Genomic DNA, 21,994 nt, shown 5'->3' on the forward strand with positions numbered 1-21,994 from the left:
ACCATTCTTTCTTTTCAGTTAATAGTCCAATCCTCTGGGGCAGCACGGTGGTGCAGTGGTTAGCACTGCTGTCTCACGGCGCCGAGGTACCAGGTTCGATCCGGCTCTGGGTCCGTGTGGAGTTTGCACATTCTCCAGTGTTTGTGTGGGTTTCGCCCCCACAACCCAAAGATGTGCAGGATAGATGGATTGGCCACGCTAAAATGCCCCTTCATTGGAAAAAATGAATTGGGTACTCTAAATTTTTTTTTTATTTTTAAAAAGTCCAATCCTCTTTTGAATGCCTCCATTGGACCACTCGTCACCACACTCTCAGGCAGTGCATCCCAGGCCTTAACCACAAGCTGTGTGAAAATGTTTTGTCACCTTTACGTCTTTTGCCAATCAAAGGAAAACAGTCCCAACTTCTTCAATCTAGCTACATAACTGAGGCTTCTCATCCCAGCAACCATTCTCATGAATCTTTTCTACACCCTCTCCCAATTCCGTCACATCCTTCCTAAAGTGTGGTGCCCATAAATGGATGCAATACCCCAACCAGGACCATGCTAATGTCTTATACAAATTCAACATGACCTCCTTGTTCTTGTACTCGGCGTCTCTATTAATAAAGCCCAGGATACTGTATACTTTACTAATCACCTTCTCAACATGTATTTCCGCCGTCAATGATTTTATGCACATATACACCTCGGTCCCTCTGCTCCTGCACCTCCTTCAGAGTTGTATCCTTTATTTTATATTATTTCACCACGTTCTTCCTACCAAAATGAAACACTTCACACTTCTCCGCACTGAGCTTTATCTGCCATTTGTCCACCCATTGCACCAACTTCTGAAGTTCTACACTATCCTCCTTGCAGCTCACAGTGCTTCCAAGTTTTGTATCATCTGCAAATTTTGAAATTGTGCCCTGTAGACCAAGGTCTAGGTCGTTCATGTATATCAGGAAGACCAAGGATCCCAACACCAACTCCTGGCGAACTCCACTACATACCGTCCTCTTGTCGGAAAAACAGCCATTAACCATTACTGTTTCCTGCCACTCAGCCAATTTCATATCCATGTTGCTACTGTCCCTTTTATTCCATGAGCTATAGCTTTGCTGACAGGTCTGTTCTGTGACACTGCATCAAATGCCTTTTGAAAGTCCATGTGGATCATCAGCACTGCCCTCAACAACCCTCTGTTACCTTCTCCAGCAAGTTTGTTGAACACAATTTTCCGGTAACAAATGCGCCTTAGTTTCCCGTAATTAATCATTGACCAGAAGCTGAACTGGACCAGCTATATACATCCCGTAGCTAAAACAGCAGGCCAGAGACTGGGAATTCTAAGGTGAATAACTCACCTTCTGACTCCCCAAAGCCTGCCCGCCACTTACAAGTCACGAGTGTGATGCAATATTCCCCACTTGCTTGGATGAGAGCAGCTTCAAAAAAACTCAAAACCATCCAGTGCAAAGTAGCTCCCTGGCAGCCCATCCACTAACTTAAATTTATTCCTTCCATCACCAACACACAATGGCAGCAGTGTGTACCATCCACAAGGTGAACTGCAGCAATTCCCTCGGCCTCCTTCAACAGCACCTTCCAAACCCTCAACCACCTTGAAGGACAAGGGCAGCAGATGCTGAGGAATGACACCACCAAAAGTTCTTCTCCAAGCTACAAAACCATCCTGAATCGGAACTAAATTGTCATTCCTTCACTGTCACTGGATCAAATGCCTGGAGCTCCCTCCCTAACAGCACTGTGGGTGCACCCACATCAGATGGTTTGCAGCAGCAGTTCAAGTGGCTCACCACCTTCTCAAGGGGAATTAGGGATGGCCAACAAATGCTGGCCATACCAGCAATGCTCACATGCCATGACATTTTTTAAAAAAAATATAGACGAGAAATGATTTATTTCACATATAAAAAAAGGGAACGAAAATCTATCTTGAATAACCTGAAGCCTGTAGAAATGATTAAGTTTATACTATAGGGACAGCATGCAGGAGATATGGTTAATAACACTAGATGAATAAAGATACTATAAGAAAAATGAGAAATTGTAAAAAAAACATTTTTAGGAATTTTGTGAAGCTAATCTTAGAAAATCACAACTTCGAGGACAAGGCCCTCATGGAAAAGATGCTGGACTTAATCACCAATAAGCTGAAAAGCTCCCCGCTGTGTTTATTTCTTTAAAAAGCATTATGCTGCCCCAAATGTTATAGTTACTGTTAATACTCAGTACCTGCCAGAAACAAAACTACTTGCTACACGACAAATATGAGTGTTTCAAATACCTGGCGCCTCAAATATAAAAACTAAACCAACACCAAGAGTCTGTTGTCCTCAAAGGCAATTTAGAACAGTTTTTAAAATGAGCTCTACACGAGTCTGAAGTTACATCATCTCAACCCATTATTGACAACAAAAGAAGATAAGCAAAGAATGGATTAAAAGTATTATACACATGGTTAGAAAGTGTGGTAAAACAATGCTGAAGTTGAAACTCTCATCATCCAACGGTGAAATTATGGTCAGTAGTATTGCTTTTGTTGATTTGAAATGATGTGGAGATGACGGCGTTGGACTGGGGTGAGCACAGTACGAAGTCTTACAACACCAGGTTAAAGTCCAACAGGTTTGTTTCGATGTCACTAGTTGATTTGAAATGATGTGGAGATGCCGGCGTTGGACTGGGGTGAGCACAGTACGAAGTCTTGCAACACCAGGTTAAAGTCCAACAGGTTTGTTTCGATGTCACTTCGGGACATCCTTTCCTGCAGCGTATGAGGTAGACAACGTTGGCCGAGTCGCACGAGTATGTACCGCGTACCTGGTGGGTGGTGTTCTCTTGTGTAATAGTGGTATCCATGTCGATGATCTGGCACGTCTTGCAGAGACTGCCATGACAGGGTTGTGTGGTGTCGTGGTCACTGTTCTGAAGACTGGGTAGTTTGCTGCAAACAATGGTTCGTTTGAGGTTGCGCGGTTGTTTGAAGGCAAGTAGTGGGGGTGTGGGGATGACCTTGGCAAGATGTTCATCGTCATCAATGACGTGTTGAAGGCTGTGAAGAAGATGACGTAGTTTCTCCGCTCCGGGGTACATACTCGTGCGACTCGGCCAACGTTATCTACCTCATACGCTGCAGGAAAGGATGTCCCGAAGCGTGGTACATTGGCGAGACCATGCAGACGCTGCGACAACGAATGAACGGACATCGCGCAACAATCACCAGGCAGGAATGTTCCCTTCCAGTTGGGGAACACTTCAGCAGTCAAGGGCATTCAGCCTCTGATCTCCGGGTAAGCGTTCTCCAAGGCGGCCTTCAGGACCCGCGACAACGCAGAATCGCCGAGCAGAAACTTATAGCCAAGTTCCGCACACACGAGTGCGGCCTCAACCGGGACCTGGGATTCATGTCGCATTACATTCATCCCCCACCATCTGGCCTGCGAAATCCTACCAACTGTCCTGGCTTGATACAATTCACACCTCTTTAGCCTGGGGTTACCCCATCTCTGGATCTGTAAGGATTTAATCACCTGCTAACGGTCGCATTCCTAGCATTGTTTGGCATCTTTGAATTTGTCTATATATGTGTTTCTGGAACAGACCTCTTCATTCACCTGAGGAAGGAGCAGCGCTCCGAAAGCTAGTGACATTGAAACAAACCTGCTGGACTTTAACCTGGTGTTGTAAGACTTCGTACTGTTGATTTGAAAGTAATCTTTTCTCCCAGGAACACAGGCTAAAACAAACTGTTAGACACCGGTTTTCCTGTTTGACTTCTGTTTATATATATATATATATATATATTTTTTTTTTTTAAATGGTGTACTCTGCTGCTCACTACCATTCTTGAGAACAGAATATTCTGCTGGACTAATGGATTCTCATCAGAGTCAGAAAGCAGAAGTGCTGATGTGTGTTCTGTCTTTAAGTAAACAAACCCCACTTTTGTTTAACATGGTGCTGCTATTTCACCTGGGTAGCTCGATTGGATTTATCATATTGGTGAAAATAAGTCCAATGGTCAGCACTGAAACCCATTGACAGACTAGAGCGATGTTGAACAAAGGCGATTGAGCGAAGATCAAAATCTGTTCCCCATCTCTGATCAGAACTAAATACAATCTCAGAATACTATTTTTTTTGAAAACACATGCATCTCAAACCATCGTACAAATCTCAAGGTTCAAGAATACAAAGTTAAAACACAGATCCAAGCCGAAGTATGCAAACTGTCAAATTATTTTCAAGACTTTACTTGTGTGTATACTCAGCGCATTTCATTTTGCGACCCAATTTTGCACAGCAACAATTTTCATTCAAAAATATAAAATCAAAGACCAATTTTCTTAAAATTGTTTCCTGACCCCCATGACCAATCCAGCAGCATTGTGAACAATTACTAATAACCGAAGATTAAAGGCATCTTTGATGGTCCTTGACTGGAAAATAATTTTGCAGCTTGGCATCCATCACAAAAATTAAGAATCACTCAGTCAATCATGGAATGATCAAGCTCACCATAATAAGGCCATAAGACAGAGGAGCAGAATTAGGCCATTCAGACCATCGGGTCTGTTCCGCCCATTCGATCATGGCTGGTATGTTCCTCATTGCCCTTCTCCTGCCTTCGCACACCCCTGACATCCCTACCATAAAGTTAGCATTACCATCAAAGTGGTCACAGTAGTGTAAGCAGTGGCATGGTGATAATGGGGCTTCATTCATTCACTGACTGGCTGGGCCAGCATTTGTATTGTCCACCACTAACTGTCCTGGAACTGGGTGGCTTGCGAGACCATTTGTGCCCAGAATGCATTTATGAGTCATGCATATTGTTGTGGATCTGGAGTCACATATAGGCCATATAGTTCCTTCCCTAAAGTGAATCAGATAGGTTAAAACAATCATTTCATGGTCATCATTAGGCTTTTAATTCTGGATTCTTGCTGAACTCAAACTTCACCATCTGCTGTGGTGGGACTTGAACCCGGGCCCCCAGAGCATTACCCTGGGTCTCTGGATTACTAGTCCAGTGACATACCACTGCACCACCGTCTTCCTCACTGAATGTTTATTACTTTGTGTAGCTGCAACAAAAACTTGCATTTACATCACATCTTTAAAGACAGACAAAGACACTGGGTTAAATAAGGAGCAACAACCAAAAACCCAGTCAAACGGGCAGGGTCTACGTAAAGAAAGAGTGATGTGGAAGGAACCCTGGACTTGGGGAACTAATTCCCAAATCCAGAGCCTGGACGACTGGGATGGAGCACAGCTACCATTGGTGGGGTGAAAGAGGTTGGTGGCAAAGGTGCCGAATTAAGGGGATTGTTGGATTGGAGCAGGTCCGCAAGGAAAACAATCTCAAGAGTTAGAATTTTAAAATGTGAAGAGTTGGGGGTGCAGGATCCCATGCAAATCAGCAAATAATGTTATGATGGGAAAGTAGGACTGACAGCAAAAGAGCAGCTGAGTGCCGTGTGAAGTAAAATTTAAGGAATATAGATGAGGCCAGTAAGGAGAGCACAGGAAATGTGGAGTCTAGAGGTGACAAAGGCATGAATGAATGTTTCAGCATTTGATGGTTGGAGAAAGAGCCAGATGTGAGTGGTGGCAGAGGTGGCGATGTAGGAAGCTCATCATGGAAGAACTGGGGTCACAGATTTAGTTTGTGGTTAAAAAGATGACCAAGGAAGTGGCAGAAGATTGAAATAAGAGTCAGCAGCAAGAATCCTGAATTTGCTATGTATATAGGTCAATGGCATTGGTCTTACCGATTTTCTAAATGGATGAAACTGTGGATCGGTGAAAACCGGACGTCAGAGAGGCACCAAAAAAGTGAAGGGGTAAAAAAGGATGGTGGGTAGAAAAAGCTGGGTTTCATCAGCAGAAATGTGGAAAGAGATGAAATCACATCTTTTAATGTCACTAAGGGGTAGAATGTAGGTGAGTAAGTTAAAAGAAGCCAAAAAAAGTTCTTTAGGAGCTTCCGTAAGTAATAATGCAGAGGTTGAAAAAGAGGCTGTTGCTTGAGGTAAGACCAATGCCATCGGATAAGTAAGGAGAGAGCCAAGTGTGGGTGGTTCTCTAAACAGAGGGCAATGAGAAGGAGGATGCGGTTGACCTCAACGACTGCATAGAGATCAAGGAGTGAAATGCATCACAAAAGTGTCATAATATACAAGTATATCATGGTGCAGACACACACACACACTGATGGACATGCAGTGGGACCAATCAGCAGACACAACACCGCCGCCAATCACCAGTGCGAGCACACGCACTAGAAAGACAGGGGACAGGAGAGTTCCCGCTCATTCTAGTAGCAGCCAGCTCGGAGCAGAGCTCACAGCCTGCAACACAGACATTCACCATGTGCTGAGTGCATCACCTGGTTAGGACTAGGCAAGGGTCAACAGTTAAAGCTGGTATTGCATTTACCCACAGTTGAAGTATGTTAATATAGTTAACCTTATAATAAAATAGAGTTGCACCACCTCCAGTGTTGGGTGACCTATTTGTGATCCAGAACACCCAACACATCAAAAAGGATGTCATTTATGACTTTGGATAGGGCTTTTAATATTCTGTGGCATACAGTTCCAAACTTTTAAAAATTCTATCGTGCAATTTAATAATCTTATACTTCCTTCGCGTGTCCCAAAAATAATAAATTACTTTAAAAGTGTAGACACTGTTGTAATGTAGGAAAGGCAGCAGTCAATTGGTCGACAGCAGTGAAGTACATTACCTCATCATCTAAATGGGTGGTAGTTGGCCATGACACTGGGCGGATTAACCTGCTGTTCTTCAAGTAGTGCCAAGGGATCTTTGACATGGGCAGATGGGTTTAACGCTGAAATCAAAAGATGGCATCTCCAACACCGAGCATTATACTGCCAGCCCAGGTTATGAGTTGTGGGAAAGCTGGGTACAGATCCAGGAGGCAGGAACACAGATATTCTTGTTCTTTACTGCGACTCCCCAAGTCCCATGCTAAATTTCTCCAAGATATATTCCCTAAACTTCTGCACAGATTTACTGGTGGTACTTATCTGGGTGATTTTAATCTATATGTCAACGTGCCTTGCTCCCTACTCTCTGGGCCACAATGCCAACATGACAGAGTGCGACAGGTGTTGGAATGTCTAACTGGACAGGCTTCAGCAATGCGCCGCCACACAAGCCAAGTTTCAGTCAAAACCAAGCCGTCAGTGCAATCACGCACAGTTAGGATCGTACACGGCAAGGACTTTGCCTCGAATTGAACAGGTACAATAGATGCAGATAGAGAGGTGTGTGTAAAAATTCATTCATGGGATGTGGACATAGTTGGCTGGACCAGGATTTATTGCTCTTTCCTAATTGCCCTTGAAAAGATGGTGGTGGTGAGCTGCCTTCTTTGTCCTTAGTGTAGGGTGGGGTTACTGGGTTATGGGGATAGGGTGGAGGTGTTGACCTTAGGTAGGGTGCTCTTTCCAAGAGCCGGTGCAGACTCGATGGGCCGAATGGCCTCCTTCTACACTGTAAATTCTATGATAATAGCTGCACTCCACGTGGTGTAGGAACACTCAGTGCTGTTAGGAAGGGAGCTCCAGGATTTTAGCCCAAGAAAGGTGATATAATTCCACATCAGGTTGGCGTGGGGCTTGGATAGGAACTTGCAGATGGCGTTCCCATGCATCTTCTGATAGATCCAGTTGAGGTGCAAAGTTATGTCAGATGCTGTCAGCACACAGCAGCATACTCAATATCAGAGCAGCAGAAAGCAAGGGGAGTAAATTCAAAGAATCAGAACAGGGAAATATAGAGAGCCAGTGGTGGCTGGCAGTACATCCACAGGATTATTGCAGATGCGGCAGTTGGACAGAAAGGTTGTAGGGAGGAGAGGAGCACACAGGTCCACAGGAAACATGGAGTTTGAGCAGACAGTACAACAGAACCTGGCAAACAAGTTCTAAGGATGAGTAGAATTAGCACTCGGGGAGCTGAACAGAAAGCAGAGATCATTCAATAGCAAGGGAGCAGGCAGCTTAATACACCATGAAAAATTACAAGCATAGAAGCAGAAAACAGGGACTGTAGAAGCAGACTCAGTATAATAACACAGGTAGACAATAATAAGACTAGGGGAAAGAGTCAAGGATTGGAATGGACGGAGTTGCAAGGTAGAGATGATCAATGGGAAGCTGCCACTCAGAAATCCTCTTAAGAGTCCCTGTTGTATTTAGGAACCAACTATATGATTAGATGCAATCACCCAGAGATATTACTATATGCTCTGTGTTATTTCTAAGATTTCTCACAATAAAGACCCACATCACGCTGACAAACAAATTCTGTAATGCTCCCAAAGGGCAACAAAGAAATTAAAGCATTTCATATTTCGCACCATGAAAATGACTATTAATTGTCGTATTTGAAAGAAAAACAGGAATTAAAAAACTGAACTGTCACTTCGAGACAAGGAAAGAGATTTCAAAGATATTTTATAGCACCAACTTTCAAAGTAAAGCAACAACCAAACTAATTAAAAAAGGTCTGCTAAAAGTATTAATTTACAATAGCACACATTTGGAGCATTCCCACTGTACGCAGCATTCCCACCATAACAAAAAAGGGTAACCCCCTACTTGAAGGGTGGGAAATTTTTATATAATTCCAGATTTGCCCGTTACATTTGGCAGTGCTTTTGGTTTCAATGGACATCCTCTGAAACCTAAGCGCTTCTGGATTTGAGGTAAGAGCGGTAGAAAGCCAAGAGTAGCATCTTGGCCATAGTATTGGAAATCAAAACATTAAACGCAACATGGTTGATATGATCGCTATAATTGAGATAGTTAACAAAACCTGTATGTTAATCCGATACATCTCTTTCCAAGTGGATCTCTCCACCTTCACTTTTTCCATCGGCATCCTACTGTAGCCTGATAAATGCAAAGACGTTATGCATGATTTAAAGAAAAATCATAAAACCTAAATACCATCTTTTGTCATTTAATCTTTCCTTTCCACCATACCCCACACTCCACATTTGTTCTTTCCCATCCCGTCTCGACAAAAGACCAGAAGACATAGGGGCAGAATTAGGCCATTCAGCCCATCGAGTCTGCTCCGCCAGCCAATCATGGCTGATATTTTTCTCATCCCCATTCTCGTGCCTTCTCCCCATAACCCCTGATCCCCTTGTTAATCAAGAAGCTTAGAGCCTGCTACATTTCTTTTAGGTCGTCGACCTAAAACACAAACTGTTTCTCTCTACAGATGCTGCCTTGCCAGACTTAATATTTCCAGCAGCCCGCAATACTTTGATACGAAAAAAACCCAAGGGTGCCCAGAACTTTCCACTTTGCGAGAATGTGGCAACAACTTAGGCAATGCGCTGATTGCACGGAAAGCCCCCCATTAGCATGAGAACAGACATAAACCAGAGGGGGTTGGGGTGGGAAGACGTGCTGAGGAGGGGTGGAGACTGAGGTGTTGGGGGGGGGGGAGGGAGAGAAAGGAGGTGGGGGGGGGGGGGGGGAGGAGGTGTGGGGGGGGGGGAGAAGAGGTGTGGGGGGGGGGAGAAGAGGTGGGGGGGGCAGGGAAGAGGTGGGGGTGGACAGGGAAGAGGTGGGGGTGGACAGGGAAGAGGGGGGGGTGGACAGGGAAGAGGGGGGGGTGGACAGGGAAGAGGGGGGGGTGGACAGGGAAGAGGGGGGGGAGGGAAGAGGTGTCGGGGGGAGGGAAGAGGTGTCGGGGGGGAGGGAAGAGGTGTCGGGGGGGAGGGAAGAGGTGTCGGGGGGGAGGGAAGAGGTGTCGGGGGGGAGGGAAGAGGTGTCGGGGGGGAGGGAAGAGGTGTCGGGGGGGAGGGAAGAGGTGTCGGGGGGAGGGAAGAGGTGTCGGGGGGGGGAGGGAAGAGGTGTCGGGGGGGGGAGGGAAGAGGTGTCGGGGGGGGAGGTAAGAGGTGTCGGGGGGGAGGGAAGAGGTGTCGGGGGGGAGGGAAGAGGTGTCGGGGGGAGGGAAGAGGTGTCGGGGGGGAGGGAAGAGGTGTCGGGGGGGAGGGAAGAGGTGTCGGGGGGAGGGAAGAGGTGTCGGGGGGGAGGGAACAGGTGTCGGGGGGGAGGGAACAGGTGTCGGGGGGGGAGGGAAGAGGGGTCGGGGGGGGAGGGAAGAGGGGTCGGGCGGGAGGGAAGAGGGGTCGGGCGGGAGGGAAGAGGGGTCGGGCGGGAGGGAAGAGGGGTCGGGCGGGAGGGAAGAGGGGTCGGGCGGGAGGGAAGAGGGGTCGGGCGGGAGGGAAGAGGGGTCGGGCGGGAGGGAAGAGGGGTCGGGCGGGAGGGAAGAGGGGTCGGGCGGGAGGGAAGAGGGGTCGGGCGGGAGGGAAGAGGGGTCGGGCGGGAGGGAAGAGGGGTCGGGGGGGAGGGAAGAGGGGTCGGGGGGGGAGGGAAGAGGGGTCGGGGGGGGAGGGAAGAGGGGTCGGGGGGGAGGGAAGAGGGGTCGGGGGGGAGGGAAGAGGGGTCGGGGGGGAGGGAAGAGGGGTCGGGGGGGAGGGAAGAGGGGTCGGGGGGGAGGGAAGAGGGGTCGGGGGGGAGGGAAGAGGGGTCGGGGGGGAGGGAAGAGGGGTCGGGGGGGAAGGAAGAGGGGTCGGGGGGGAGGGAAGAGGGGTCGGGGGGAGGGAAGAGGGGTCGGGGGGGAGGGAAGAGGGGTCGGGGGGGAGGGAAGAGGTGTCGGGGGGGAGGGAAGAGGGGTCGGGGGGGAGGGAAGAGGGGTCGGGGGGGAGGGAAGAGGGGTCGGGGGGGAGGGAAGAGGGGTCGGGGGGGAGGGAAGAGGGGTCGGGGGGGGAGGGAAGAGGGGTCGGGGGGGGAGGGAAGAGGGGTCGGGGGGGAGGGAAGAGGGGTCGGGGGGGGAGGGAAGAGGGGTCGGGGGGGGAGGGAAGAGGGGTCGGGGGGGAGGGAAGAGGGGTCGGGGGGGAGGGAAGAGGGGTCGGGGGGGAGGGAAGAGGGGTCGGGGGGGAGGGAAGAGGGGTCGGGGGGGAGGGAAGAGGGGTCGGGGGGGAGGGAAGAGGGGTCGGGGGGGAGGGAAGAGGGGTCGGGGGGGAGGGAAGAGGGGTCGGGGGGGAGGGAAGAGGGGTCGGGGGGGAGGGAAGAGGGGTCGGGGGGAGGGAAGAGGGGTCGGGGGGGAGGGAAGAGGGGTCGGGGGGGAGGGAAGAGGGGTCGGGGGGGAGGGAAGAGGGGTCGGGGGGGAGGGAAGAGGGGTCGGGGGGAGGGAAGAGGGGTCGGGGGGGAGGGAAGAGGGGTCGGGGGGAGGGAAGAGGGGTCGGGGGGGAGGGAAGAGGGGTCGGGGGGGAGGGAAGAGGGGTCGGGGGGGAGGGAAGAGGGGTCGGGGGGGAGGGAAGAGGGGTCGGGGGGGAGGGAAGAGGGGTCGGGGGGGAGAGAGGAGGTGTTGGGGGGGGGGGGAGAGAGGAGGTGTTGGGGGGGGGGGGGAGAGAGGAGGTGTTGGGGGGGGGGGAAGAGAGGAGGTGTTGGGGGGGGGGGGAGAGAGGAGGTGTTGGGGGGGGGGAGAGAGGAGGTGTTGGGGGGGGGGAGAGAGGAGGTGTTGGGGGGGGGGGGAGAGAGGAGGTGTTGGGGGGGGGGGAGAGAGGAGGTGTTGGGGGGGGGGGGGGAGAGATGAGGTGTTGGGGGGGGGGGGAGAGATGAGGTGTTGGGGGGGGGAGAGAGGAGGTGTTGGGGGGGGGGGAGAGAGGAGGTGTTGGGGGGGGGGGAAGAGAGGAGGTGTTGGGGGGGGGGAGAGAGGAGGTGTTGGGGGGGGGAGAGAGGAGGTGTTGGGGGGGGGGGAGAGAGGAGGTGTTGGGGGGGGGGGGAGAGAGGAGGTGTTGGGGGGGGGGGGGGAGAGGAGGTGTTGGGGGGGGGGAGGGAGAGAGGAGGTGTTGGGGGGGGGGGGAGAGAGGAGGTGTTGGGGGGGGGGGGGGAGAGAGGAGGTGTTGGGGGGGGGGGGGGAGAGAGGAGGTGTTGGGGGGGGGGGGGGAGAGAGGAGGTGTTGGGGGGGGGGGGGGAGAGAGGAGGTGTTGGGGGGGGGGGGGGAGAGAGGAGGTGTTGGGGGGGGGGGAAGAGAGGAGGTGTTGGGGGGGGGGGGAGAGAGGAGGTGTTGGGGGGGGGGAGAGAGGAGGTGTTGGGGGGGGGGAGGGAGAGAGGAGGTGTTGGGGGGGGGGGGGGGAGAGAGGAGGTGTTGGGGGGGGGGGGGGAGAGAGGAGGTGTTGGGGGGGGGGGGGAGAGAGGAGGTGTTGGGGGGGGGGGGGGAGAGAGGAGGTGTTGGGGGGGGGGGGAGAGAGGAGGTGTTGGGGGGGGGGGAGAGAGGAGGTGTTGGGGGGGGGGGGAGAGAGGAGGTGTTGGGGGGGGGGGGGGGAGAGAGGAGGTGTTGGGGGGGGGGGGGGGAGAGAGGAGGTGTTGGGGGGGGGGGAAGAGAGGAGGTGTTGGGGGGGGGGGAAGAGAGGAGGTGTTGGGGGGGGGGGAGAGAGGAGGTGTTGGGGGGGGGGGGGAGAGAGGAGGTGTTGGGGGGGGGGGAGAGAGGAGGTGTTGGGGGGGGGGAGAGAGGAGGTGTTGGGGGGGGGGAGAGAGAGGAGGTGTTGGGGGGGGGAGAGAGGAGGTGTTGGGGGGGGGAGAGAGGAGGTGTTGGGGGGGGGAGAGAGGAGGTGTTGGGGGGGGGAGAGAGGAGGTGTTGGGGGGGGGGGAGAGAGGAGGTGTTGGGGGGGGGGAGAGAGGAGGTGTTGGGGGGGGGGAGAGAGGAGGTGTTGGGGGGGGGGGGAGAGAGGAGGTGTTGGGGGGGGGGGAGAGAGGAGGTGTTGGGGGGGGGGGGAGAGAGGAGGTGTTGGGGGGGGGGAGAGAGGAGGTGTTGGGGGGGGGGAGAGAGGAGGTGTTGGGGGGGGGGAGAGAGGTGGTGTTGGGGGGGGGAGAGAGGTGGTGTTGGGGGGGGGGAGAGAGGTGGTGTTGGGGGGGGGGAAGAGAGGAGGTGTTGGGGGGGGGGGGAGAGAGGAGGTGTTGGGGGGGGGAGAGAGGAGGTGTTGGGGGGGGGAGAGAGGAGGTGTTGGGGGGGGGAGAGAGGTGGTGTTGGGGGGGGGAGAGAGGAGGTGTTGGGGGGGGGAGAGAGGAGGTGTTGGGGGGGGGGGGGAGAGGAGGTGTTGGGGGGGGGGGGGAGAGGAGGTGTTGGGGGGGGGGGGAGAGGAGGTGTTGGGGGGGGGGGGAGAGGAGGTGTTGGGGGGGGGGGGGAGAGGAGGTGTTGGGGGGGGGGGGAGAGGAGGTGTTGGGGGGGGGGGGAGAGGAGGTGTTGGGGGGGGGGGGAGAGGAGGTGTTGGGGGGGGGGAGAGGAGGTGTTGGGGGGGGGGAGAGGAGGTGTTGGGGGGGGGGGGGGAGAGGAGGTGTTGGGGGGGGGGGGGGGAGAGGAGGTGTTGGGGGGGGGGGGGAGAGGAGGTGTTGGGGGGGGGGGAGAGGAGGTGTTGGGGGGGGGGGGAGAGGAGGTGTTGGGGGGGGGGGGGGAGAGGAGGTGTTGGGGGGGGGGGGGGGGAGAGGAGGTGTTGGGGGGGGGGGGGGAGAGGAGGTGTTGGGGGGGGGGGGGGGAGAGGAGGTGTTGGGGGGGGGGGGGGAGAGGAGGTGTTGGGGGGGGGGGGGGAAGGGGAGGTGCTCCGTCCCCCCCCCAGGATGAGCACATTGTGTTGACAGCACCTAGGCCGCAGATGCAGCCTGGGGTTGGAGTGGAGAGTGAGGGCGGCCTGCAGAGCTGGGAGGCGGCGGGCGGGTTGGGGAGCGGAGGGGAGGAGGTTGGAATGGCGGGGTGAGGGCCGGGGGTGAGGGTCCGGGGGCCGGGCCCGGGCTCCCCGCCGCCCCGCTCTAGGCCCCGCGCCTCCCCGCCGCTGCCGCACTCACCTTGGCTGCCAGTCATCGCCGCGCTGCCGCTTGTTGAGCCGAGTGCTGAGGGCCCTGTGGCTCATTCCCCTGCCCGCAGCAGCAGCATGTCCCCGGCCCCGCTCCGCGCTCACAGCCCCGCTGCCGCCCACTCAGGAGTCTGCGTGACTGCGGCCCGCCCGCGGCTGCGCTCTGCCCGCTCCGCCCGCCGCCCGTTCCGGGGCAGCTGCCCGCCCGCCGGAAGTCAGCACAATCCCGCCCGGCCGGGGGCGTCAACACCGGCAGGTCCCGGGAAGGTTCACCTCACACCCCGGGCACAGTGCCAGGGACCCGGGTTAACGCTGCTGTCTCACAGTGCCAGGGACCCGGGTTAACACTGCTGCCCCACAGTGCCAGGGACCCAGGTTAACACTGCTGTCTCACAGTGCCAGGGACCCGGGTTAACACTGCTGTCTCACAGTGCCAGGGACCGGGTTAACACTGCTCTCTCGCAGAGCCAGGGACCCGGGTTAACACTGCTGTCTCACAGTGCCAGGGACCCGGGTTAACACTGCTGTCTCACAGTGCCAGGGACCCGGGTTAACACTGCTGTCTCAGTGCCAGGGATCCGGGTTAACACTGCTGTCTCACAGTGCCAGGGACCCGGGTTAACACTGCTGTCTCACAGTGCCAGGGACCCGGGTTAACCCTGCTGTCTCACAGTGCCAGGGACCCGGGTTAACACTGCTGTCTCACAGTGCCAGGGACCCGGGTTAACACTGCTGTCTCACTGTGCCAGGGACCCGGGTTAACACTGCTGTCTCACAGTGCCAGGGACCCGGGTTAACACTGCTGTCTCACAGAGCCAGGGACCCGGGTTAACACTGCTGTCTCACACTGCCAGGGACCCGGGTTAACACTGCTGTCTCACAGTGCTAGGGACCCGGGTTAACACTGCTGTCTCACAGAGCCAGGGACCCGGGTTAACACTGCTGTCTCACACTGCCAGGGACCCGGGTTAACACTGCTGTCTCACAGTGCTAGGGACCCGGGTTAACACTGCTGTCTCACAGAGCCAGGGACCCGGGTTAACACTGCTGTCTCACACTGCCAGGGACCCGGGTTAACACTGCTGTCTCACAGTGCTAGGGACCCGGGTTAACACTGCTGTCTCACAGAGCCAGGGACCCGGGTTAACACTGCTGTCTCACAGTGCCAGGGACCCGGGTTAACACTGCTGTCTCACAGTGCTAGGGACCCGGGTTAACACTGCTGTCTCACAGTGCCAGGGACCCGGGTTAACACTGCTGCCTCACAGTGCCAGGTACCCGGGTTAACACTGCTGCCTCACAGTGCCAGGGACCCGGGTTAACACTGCTGTCTCACAGTGCCTGGGACCCGGGTTAACACTGCTGTCTCACAGTGCCAGGGACCCGGGTTAACACTGCTGTCTCACAGTGCCAGGGACCGGGGTTAACACTGCTGTCTCACAGTGCCAGGTACCCGGGTTAGCACTGCTGTCTCACAGTGCCAGGGACCCGGGTTAACACTGCTGTCTCACAGAGCCAGGGACCCGGGTTAACACTGCTGTCTCACAGTGCCAGGGACCCGGGTTAACACTGCTGTCTCACAGTGCCAGGGACCCAGGTTAACACTGCTGTCTCACAGTGCCAGGGACCCAGGTTAACACTGCTGTCTCACAGTGCCAGGTACCCGGGTTAGCACTGCTGTCTCACAGTGCCAGGGACCCGGGTTAACACTGATGTCTCACAGCGCCAGGGACCCGGGTTAACACTGCTGTCTCACAGTGCCAGGGACACGGGTTAACACTGCTGTCTCACAGCGCCAGGGACCCGGGTTAACACTGCTGTCTCACAGTGCCAGGTACCCGGGTTAGCACTGCTGTCTCACAGTGCCAGGGACCCGGGTTAACACTGATGTCTCACAGTGCCAGGGACCCGGGTTAACGCTGCTCCCTCACAGTGCCAGGGACCTGGGTTAACACTGCTGTCTCACAGTGCCAGGGACCCGGGTTAACACTGCTGTCTCACAGTGCCAGGGACCTGGGTTAACACTGCTGTCTCACAGAGCCAGGGACCCGGGTTAACACTGCTGTCTCACAGTGCCAGGGACCTGGGTTAACACTGCTGTCTCACAGTGCCAGGGACCCGTGTTAACACTGCTGTCTCACAGTGCCAGGGACCTGGGTTAACACTGCTGTCTCACAGTGCCAGGGACCTGGGTTAACACTGCTGTCTCACAGAGCCAGGGACCCGGGTTAACACTGCTGTCTCACAGTGCCAGGGACCTGGGTTAACACTGCTGTCTCACAGTGCCAGGGACCTGGGTTAACACTGCTGTCTCACAGTGCCAGGGACCTGGGTTAACACTGCTGTCTCACAGAGCCAGGGACCCGGGTTAACACTGCTGTCTCACAGAGCCAGGGACCCGGGTTAACACTGCTGTCTCACAGTGCCAGGGACCTGGGTTAACACTGCTGTCTCACAGAGCCAGGGACCCGGGTTAACACTGCTGTCTCACAGTGCCAGGGACCTGGGTTAACACTGCTGTCTCACAGTGCCAGGGACCCGTGTTAACACTGCTGTCTCACAGTGCCAGGTACCCGGGTTAGCACTGCTGTCTCACAGTGCCAGGGACCCGGGTTAACACTGCTGTCTCACAGTGCCAGGGACCCGGGTTAACGCTGCTCCCTCACAGTGCCAGGGACCTGGGTTAACACTGCTGTCTCACAGAGCCAGGGACCCGGGTTAACACTGCTGTCTCACAGTGCCAGGGACCCGGGTTAACACTGCTGTCTCACAGTGCCAGGGACCCGGGTTAACACTGCTGCCTCACAGTGCCAGGGACCCGGTTTAACACTGCTGTCTCACAGTGCCAGGGACCCGGGTTAACACTGCTGTCTCACAGTGCCAGGGACCCGGGTTAACACTGCTGTCTCACAGTGCCAGGGACCTGGGTTAACACTGCTGTCTCACAGAGCCAGGACCCGGGTTAACACTGCTGTCTCACAGTGCCAGGGACCCGGGTTAACACTGCTGTCTCACAGAGCCAGGACCCGGGTTAACACTGCTGTCTCACAGTGCCAGGGACCCGGGTTAACACTGCTGTCTCACAGAGCCAGGGACCCGGGTTAACATTGCTGTCTCACAGTGCCAGGGACCCGGGTTAACACTGCTGTCTCACAGTGCCAGGGACCCGGGTTAACACTGCTGTCTCACAGAGCCAGGGACCCGGGTTAACATTGCTGCCTCACAGTGCCAGGGACCCGGGTTAACAATGCTGTCTCACAGAGCCAGGGACCCGGGTTAACACTGCTGTCTCACAGAGCCAGGGACCCGGGTTAACACTGCTGTCTCACAGAGCCAGGGACCCGGGTTAACATTGCTGCCTCACAGTGCCAGGGACCCGGGTTAACACTGCTGTCTCACAGAGCCAGGGACCCGGGTTAACACTGCTGTCTCACAGAGCCAGGGACCCGGGTTAACACTGCTGTCTCACAGAGCCAGGGACCCGGGTTAACACTGCTGTCTCGCAGTGCCAGGGACCCGGGTTAACACTGCTGTCTCACAGTGCCAGGGACCCGGGTTAACACTGCTGTCTCACAGTGCCAGGGACCCGGGTTAACACTGCTGTCTCACAGTGCCAGGGACCCGGGTTAACACTGCTGTCTCACAGTGCCAGGGACCCGGATTAACACTGCTGTCTCACAGTGCCAGGGACCCGGGTTAACACTGCTGTCTCACAGTGCCAGGGACCCGGGTTAACACTGCTGTCTCACAGTGCCAGGGACCCGGGTTAACACTGCTGTCTCACAGTGCCAGGGACCCGGGTTAACACTGCTGTCTCACAGTGCCAGGGACCCGGGTTAACACTGCTGCCTCACAGTGCCAGGGACCCGGTTTAACACTGCTGTCTCACAGTGCCAGGGACCCGGGCTAACACTGCTGCCTCACAGTGCCAGGGACCCGGGTTAACACTGCTGTCTCACAGTGCCGGGGACACGGGTTAACACTGCTGCCTCACAGTGCCAGGGACCCAGGTTAACACTGTTGTCTCACAGTGCCAGGGACCCGGGTTAACAGTGCTGCCTTACAGTGCCAGGGACACGGGTTAGCACTGCTGTCTCACAGTGCCAGGGACCCAGGTTAACACTGTTGTCTCACAGTGCCAGGGACCCGGGTTAACAGTGCTGCCTTACAGTGCCAGGGACCCGGGTTAACACTGCTGCCTTACAGTGCCAGGGACCCGGGTTAACACTGCTGTCTCACAGTGCCAGGGACCCGGGTTAACACTGCTGCCTTACAGTGCCAGGGACCCGGGTTAACACTGCTGCCTCACAGTGTCAGGGACCCGGGCTAACACTGCTGTCTCACAGTGCCAGGGACCCGGGCTAACACTGCTGCCTCACAGTGCCAGGGACCCAGGTTAACACTGCTGTCTCACAGTGCCAGGGACCCGGGTTAACACTGCTGTCTCACAGAGCCAGGGACCCGGGCTAACACTGCTGTCTCACAGTGCCAGGGACCCGGGCTAACACTGCTGCCTCACAGTGCCAGGGACCCAGGTTAACACTGCTGTCTCACAGTGCCGGGGACACGGGTTAACACTGCTGCCTCACAGTGCCAGGGACCCAGGTTAACACTGTTGTCTCACAGTGCCAGGGACCCGGGTTAACAGTGCTGCCTTACAGTGCCAGGGACACGGGTTAGCACTGCTGTCTCACAGTGCCAGGGACCCAGGTTAACACTGTTGTCTCACATTGCCAGGGACCCGGGTTAACAGTGCTGCCTTACAGTGCCAGGGAACCGGGTTAACACTGCTGCCTTACAGTGCCAGGGACCCGGGTTAACACTGCTGTCTCACAGTGCCAGGGACCCGGGTTAACACTGCTGCCTTACAGTGCCAGGGACCCGGGTTAACACTGCTGCCTCACAGTGTCAGGGACCCGGGTTAACACTGCTGTCTCACAGTGCCAGGGACACGGGTTAGCACTGCTGTCTCACAGTGTCAGGGACCCGGGTTAACACTGCTGCCTCACAGTGTCAGGGACCCGGGTTAACACTGCTGTCTCACAGTGCCAGGGACACGGGTTAACACTGCTGCCTCACAGTGTCAGGGACCCGGGTTAACACTGCTGTCTCACAGTGCCAGGGACACGGGTTAGCACTGCTGTCTCACAGTGCCAGGGACCCAGGTTAACACTGTTGTCTCACAGTGCCAGGGACCCGGGTTAACACTGCTGCCTTACAGTGCCAGGGACCCGGGTTAACACTGCTGTCTCACAGTGCCAGGGACCCGGGTTAACACTGCTGCCTTACAGTGCCAGGGACCCGGGTTAACACTGCTGCCTCACAGTGCCAGGGACCCGGGTTAGCACTGCTGTCTCACAGTGCCAGGGACCCGGGTGAACACTGCTGTCTCACAGTGCCAGGGACCCGGGTTAACACTGCTGTCTCACAGTGCCAGGGACCCGGGTTAACACTGCTGTCTCACAGTGCCAGGGACCCGGGTTAACAATGCTGTCTCACAGAGCCAGGGACCCGGGTTAACACTGCTGTCTCACAGCGCCAGGGACCCGGGTTAGCACTGCTGTCTCACAGTGCCAGGGACCCGGGTTAACACTGCTGTCTCACAGTGCCAGGGACCCGGGTTAACAATGCTGTCTCACAGTGACAGGGACCCGGGTTAACACTGCTGCCTCACAGTGCCAGGGACCCGGGTTAACACTGCTGCCTCACAGTGCCAGGGACCCGGGTTAACAATGCTGTCTCACAGTGCCAGGGACCCGGGTTAACTCTGCTGTCTCACAGTGCCAGGGACCCGGGCTAACACTGCTGTCTCACAGTGCCAGGGACCCGGGTTAACACTGCTGCCTCACAGTGCCAGGGACCCGGGTTAACAATGCTGTCTCACAGAGCCAGGGACCCGGGTTAACTCTGCTGTCTCACAGAGCCAGGGACCCGGGTTAACACTGCTGTCTCACAGTGCCAGGGACCCAGGTTAACACTGCTGCCTCACAGTGCCAGGGACCCGGGTTAACACTGCTGCCTCACAGTGCCAGGGACCCGGGTTAACAATGCTGTCTCACAGTGCCAGGGACCCGGGTTAACTCTGCTGTCTCACAGTGCCAGGGACCCGGGCTAACACTGCTGTCTCACAGTGCCAGGGACCCGGGTTAACACTGCTGCCTCACAGTGCCAGGGACCCGGGTTAACAATGCTGTCTCACAGAGCCAGGGACCCGGGTTAACACTGCTGTCTCACAGTGCCAGGGACCCGGGTTAACACTGCTGTCTCACAGTGCCAGGGACCCGGGTTAACACTGCTGCCTCACAGTGCCAGGGACCCGGGTTAACAATGCTGTCTCACAGTGCCAGGGACCCGGGTTAACTCTGCTGTCTCACAGTGCCAGGGACCCGGGCTAACACTGCTGTCTCACAGTGCCAGGGACCCGGGTTAACACTGCTGTCTCACAGTGCCAGGGACCCGGGTTAACACTGCTGTCCCACAGTGCCAGGGACCCGGGTTAACACTGCTACCTCACAGTGCCAGGGACCCGGGTTAACACTGCCGTCTCACAGTGCCAGGGGCCGGGTTAACACTGCTGTCTCACAGTGCCAGGAACCCGGGTTAACACTGCAGTCTCACAGTGCCAGGGACCCGGGTTAACACTGCTGTCCCACAGTGCCAGGGACCCGGGTTAACACTGCTGCCTCACAGTGCCAGTGACCCGGGTTAACACTGCTGTCCCACAGTGCCAGGGACCCGGGTTAACACTGCTGTCCCACAGTGCCAGGGACCCGGGTTAACACTGCTGTCTCACAGTGCCAGGGACCCAGGTTAACACTGCTGTCTCACAGTGCCAGGGACCCGGGTTAGCACTGCTGTCTCACAGTGCGAGGGACCCGGGTTAGCACTGCTGCCTCACAGTGCGAGGGACCCGGGTTAGCACTGCTGCCTCACAGTGCCAGCGACCCAGGTTAACACTGCTGTCTCACAGTGCCGGGGACCCGGGTTAACACTGCTGTCTCACAGTGCCAGGGACCCGGGTTAACACTGCTGCCTCACAGTGCCAGCGACCCAGGTTAACACTGCTGTCTCACAGTGCCAGGGACCCGGGTTAACACTGCTGTCTCCCAGCGCCGGGGACCCGGGTTAGCACTGCTGTCTCACAGTGCCAGGGACCCGGGTTAACACTGCTGTCTCACAGTGCCAGGGACCCGGGTTAACACTGCTGTCTCACAGTGCCAGGGACCCAGGTTAACACTGCTGTCTCGCAGTGACAGGGACCCGGGTTAACACTGCTGTCTCACAGTGCCAGGGACCGGGTTAACACTGCTGTCTCACAGTGCCAGTGACCCGGGTTAACACTGCTGTCCCACAGTGCCAGGGACCCGGGTTAACACTGCTGTCTCACAGTGCCAGGGATCCGGGTTAACACTGCTGTCCCACAGTGCCAGGGACCCGGGTTAACACTGCTGCCTCACAGTGCCAGGGACCCGGGTTAACACTGCTGTCTCACAGTGCCAGGGACCCGGGTTAACACTGCTGTCTCACAGCGCCAGGGACCCGGGTTAACACTGCTGTCTCACAGAGCCAGGGACCCGGGTTAATACTGCTGTCTCACAGTGCCAGGGACCCGGGTTAGCACTGCTGTCTCACAGAGCCAGGGACCCGGGTTAACACTGCTGCCTCACAGTGCCAGGGACCCGGGTTAACACTGCTGTCTCACAGTGCCAGGGACCCGGGTTAACACTGCTGTCTCACAGTGCCAGGGACCCGGGTTAACACTGCTGTCGCACAGTGCCAGGGATCCGGGTTAACACTGCTGTCTCACAGTGCCAGGGACCCGGGTTAACACTGCTGTCTCACAGTGCCAGGGACCCGGGTTAACACTGCTGTCTCACAGCGCCAGGGACCCGGGTTAACACTGCTGTCTCACAGCGCCAGGGACCCGGGTTAACACTGCTGTCTCACAGTGCCAGGGACCCGGGTTAACACTGCTGTCTCACAGTGCAAGGGATCCGGGGTAACACTGCTGTCTCACAGCGCCAGGGACCCGGGTTAACACTGCTGTCTCACAGCGCCAGGGACCCAGGTTAAC

At 55.9% G+C, this 21,994-nt stretch overlaps 1 protein-coding gene across 2 annotated transcripts in view; it reads right to left on the reverse strand.

Moving 5' to 3' along the window:
* smg1 (SMG1 nonsense mediated mRNA decay associated PI3K related kinase) overlaps nucleotides 1-14,106 on the reverse strand; it is a 186,950-nt gene extending 172,844 nt beyond the window's left edge. The window contains exon 1 of one of the 2 annotated variants that reach the window (XM_072481861.1): nucleotides 13,913-14,106. In XM_072481861.1, the coding sequence (XP_072337962.1) occupies nucleotides 13,913-13,977 (65 nt within the window). In that variant the 5' untranslated portion in view covers nucleotides 13,978-14,106. The remainder of the gene's footprint in view (nucleotides 1-13,912) is intronic. The other variant, XM_072481863.1, reaches the window with a different exon arrangement.
* Between the last annotated feature and the right edge of the window lie 7,888 nt (nucleotides 14,107-21,994).

The sequence above is a fragment of the Scyliorhinus torazame genome, chromosome 17 (assembly GCF_047496885.1).
Source record: "Scyliorhinus torazame isolate Kashiwa2021f chromosome 17, sScyTor2.1, whole genome shotgun sequence".
Taxonomy (NCBI): domain Eukaryota; kingdom Metazoa; phylum Chordata; class Chondrichthyes; order Carcharhiniformes; family Scyliorhinidae; genus Scyliorhinus; species Scyliorhinus torazame.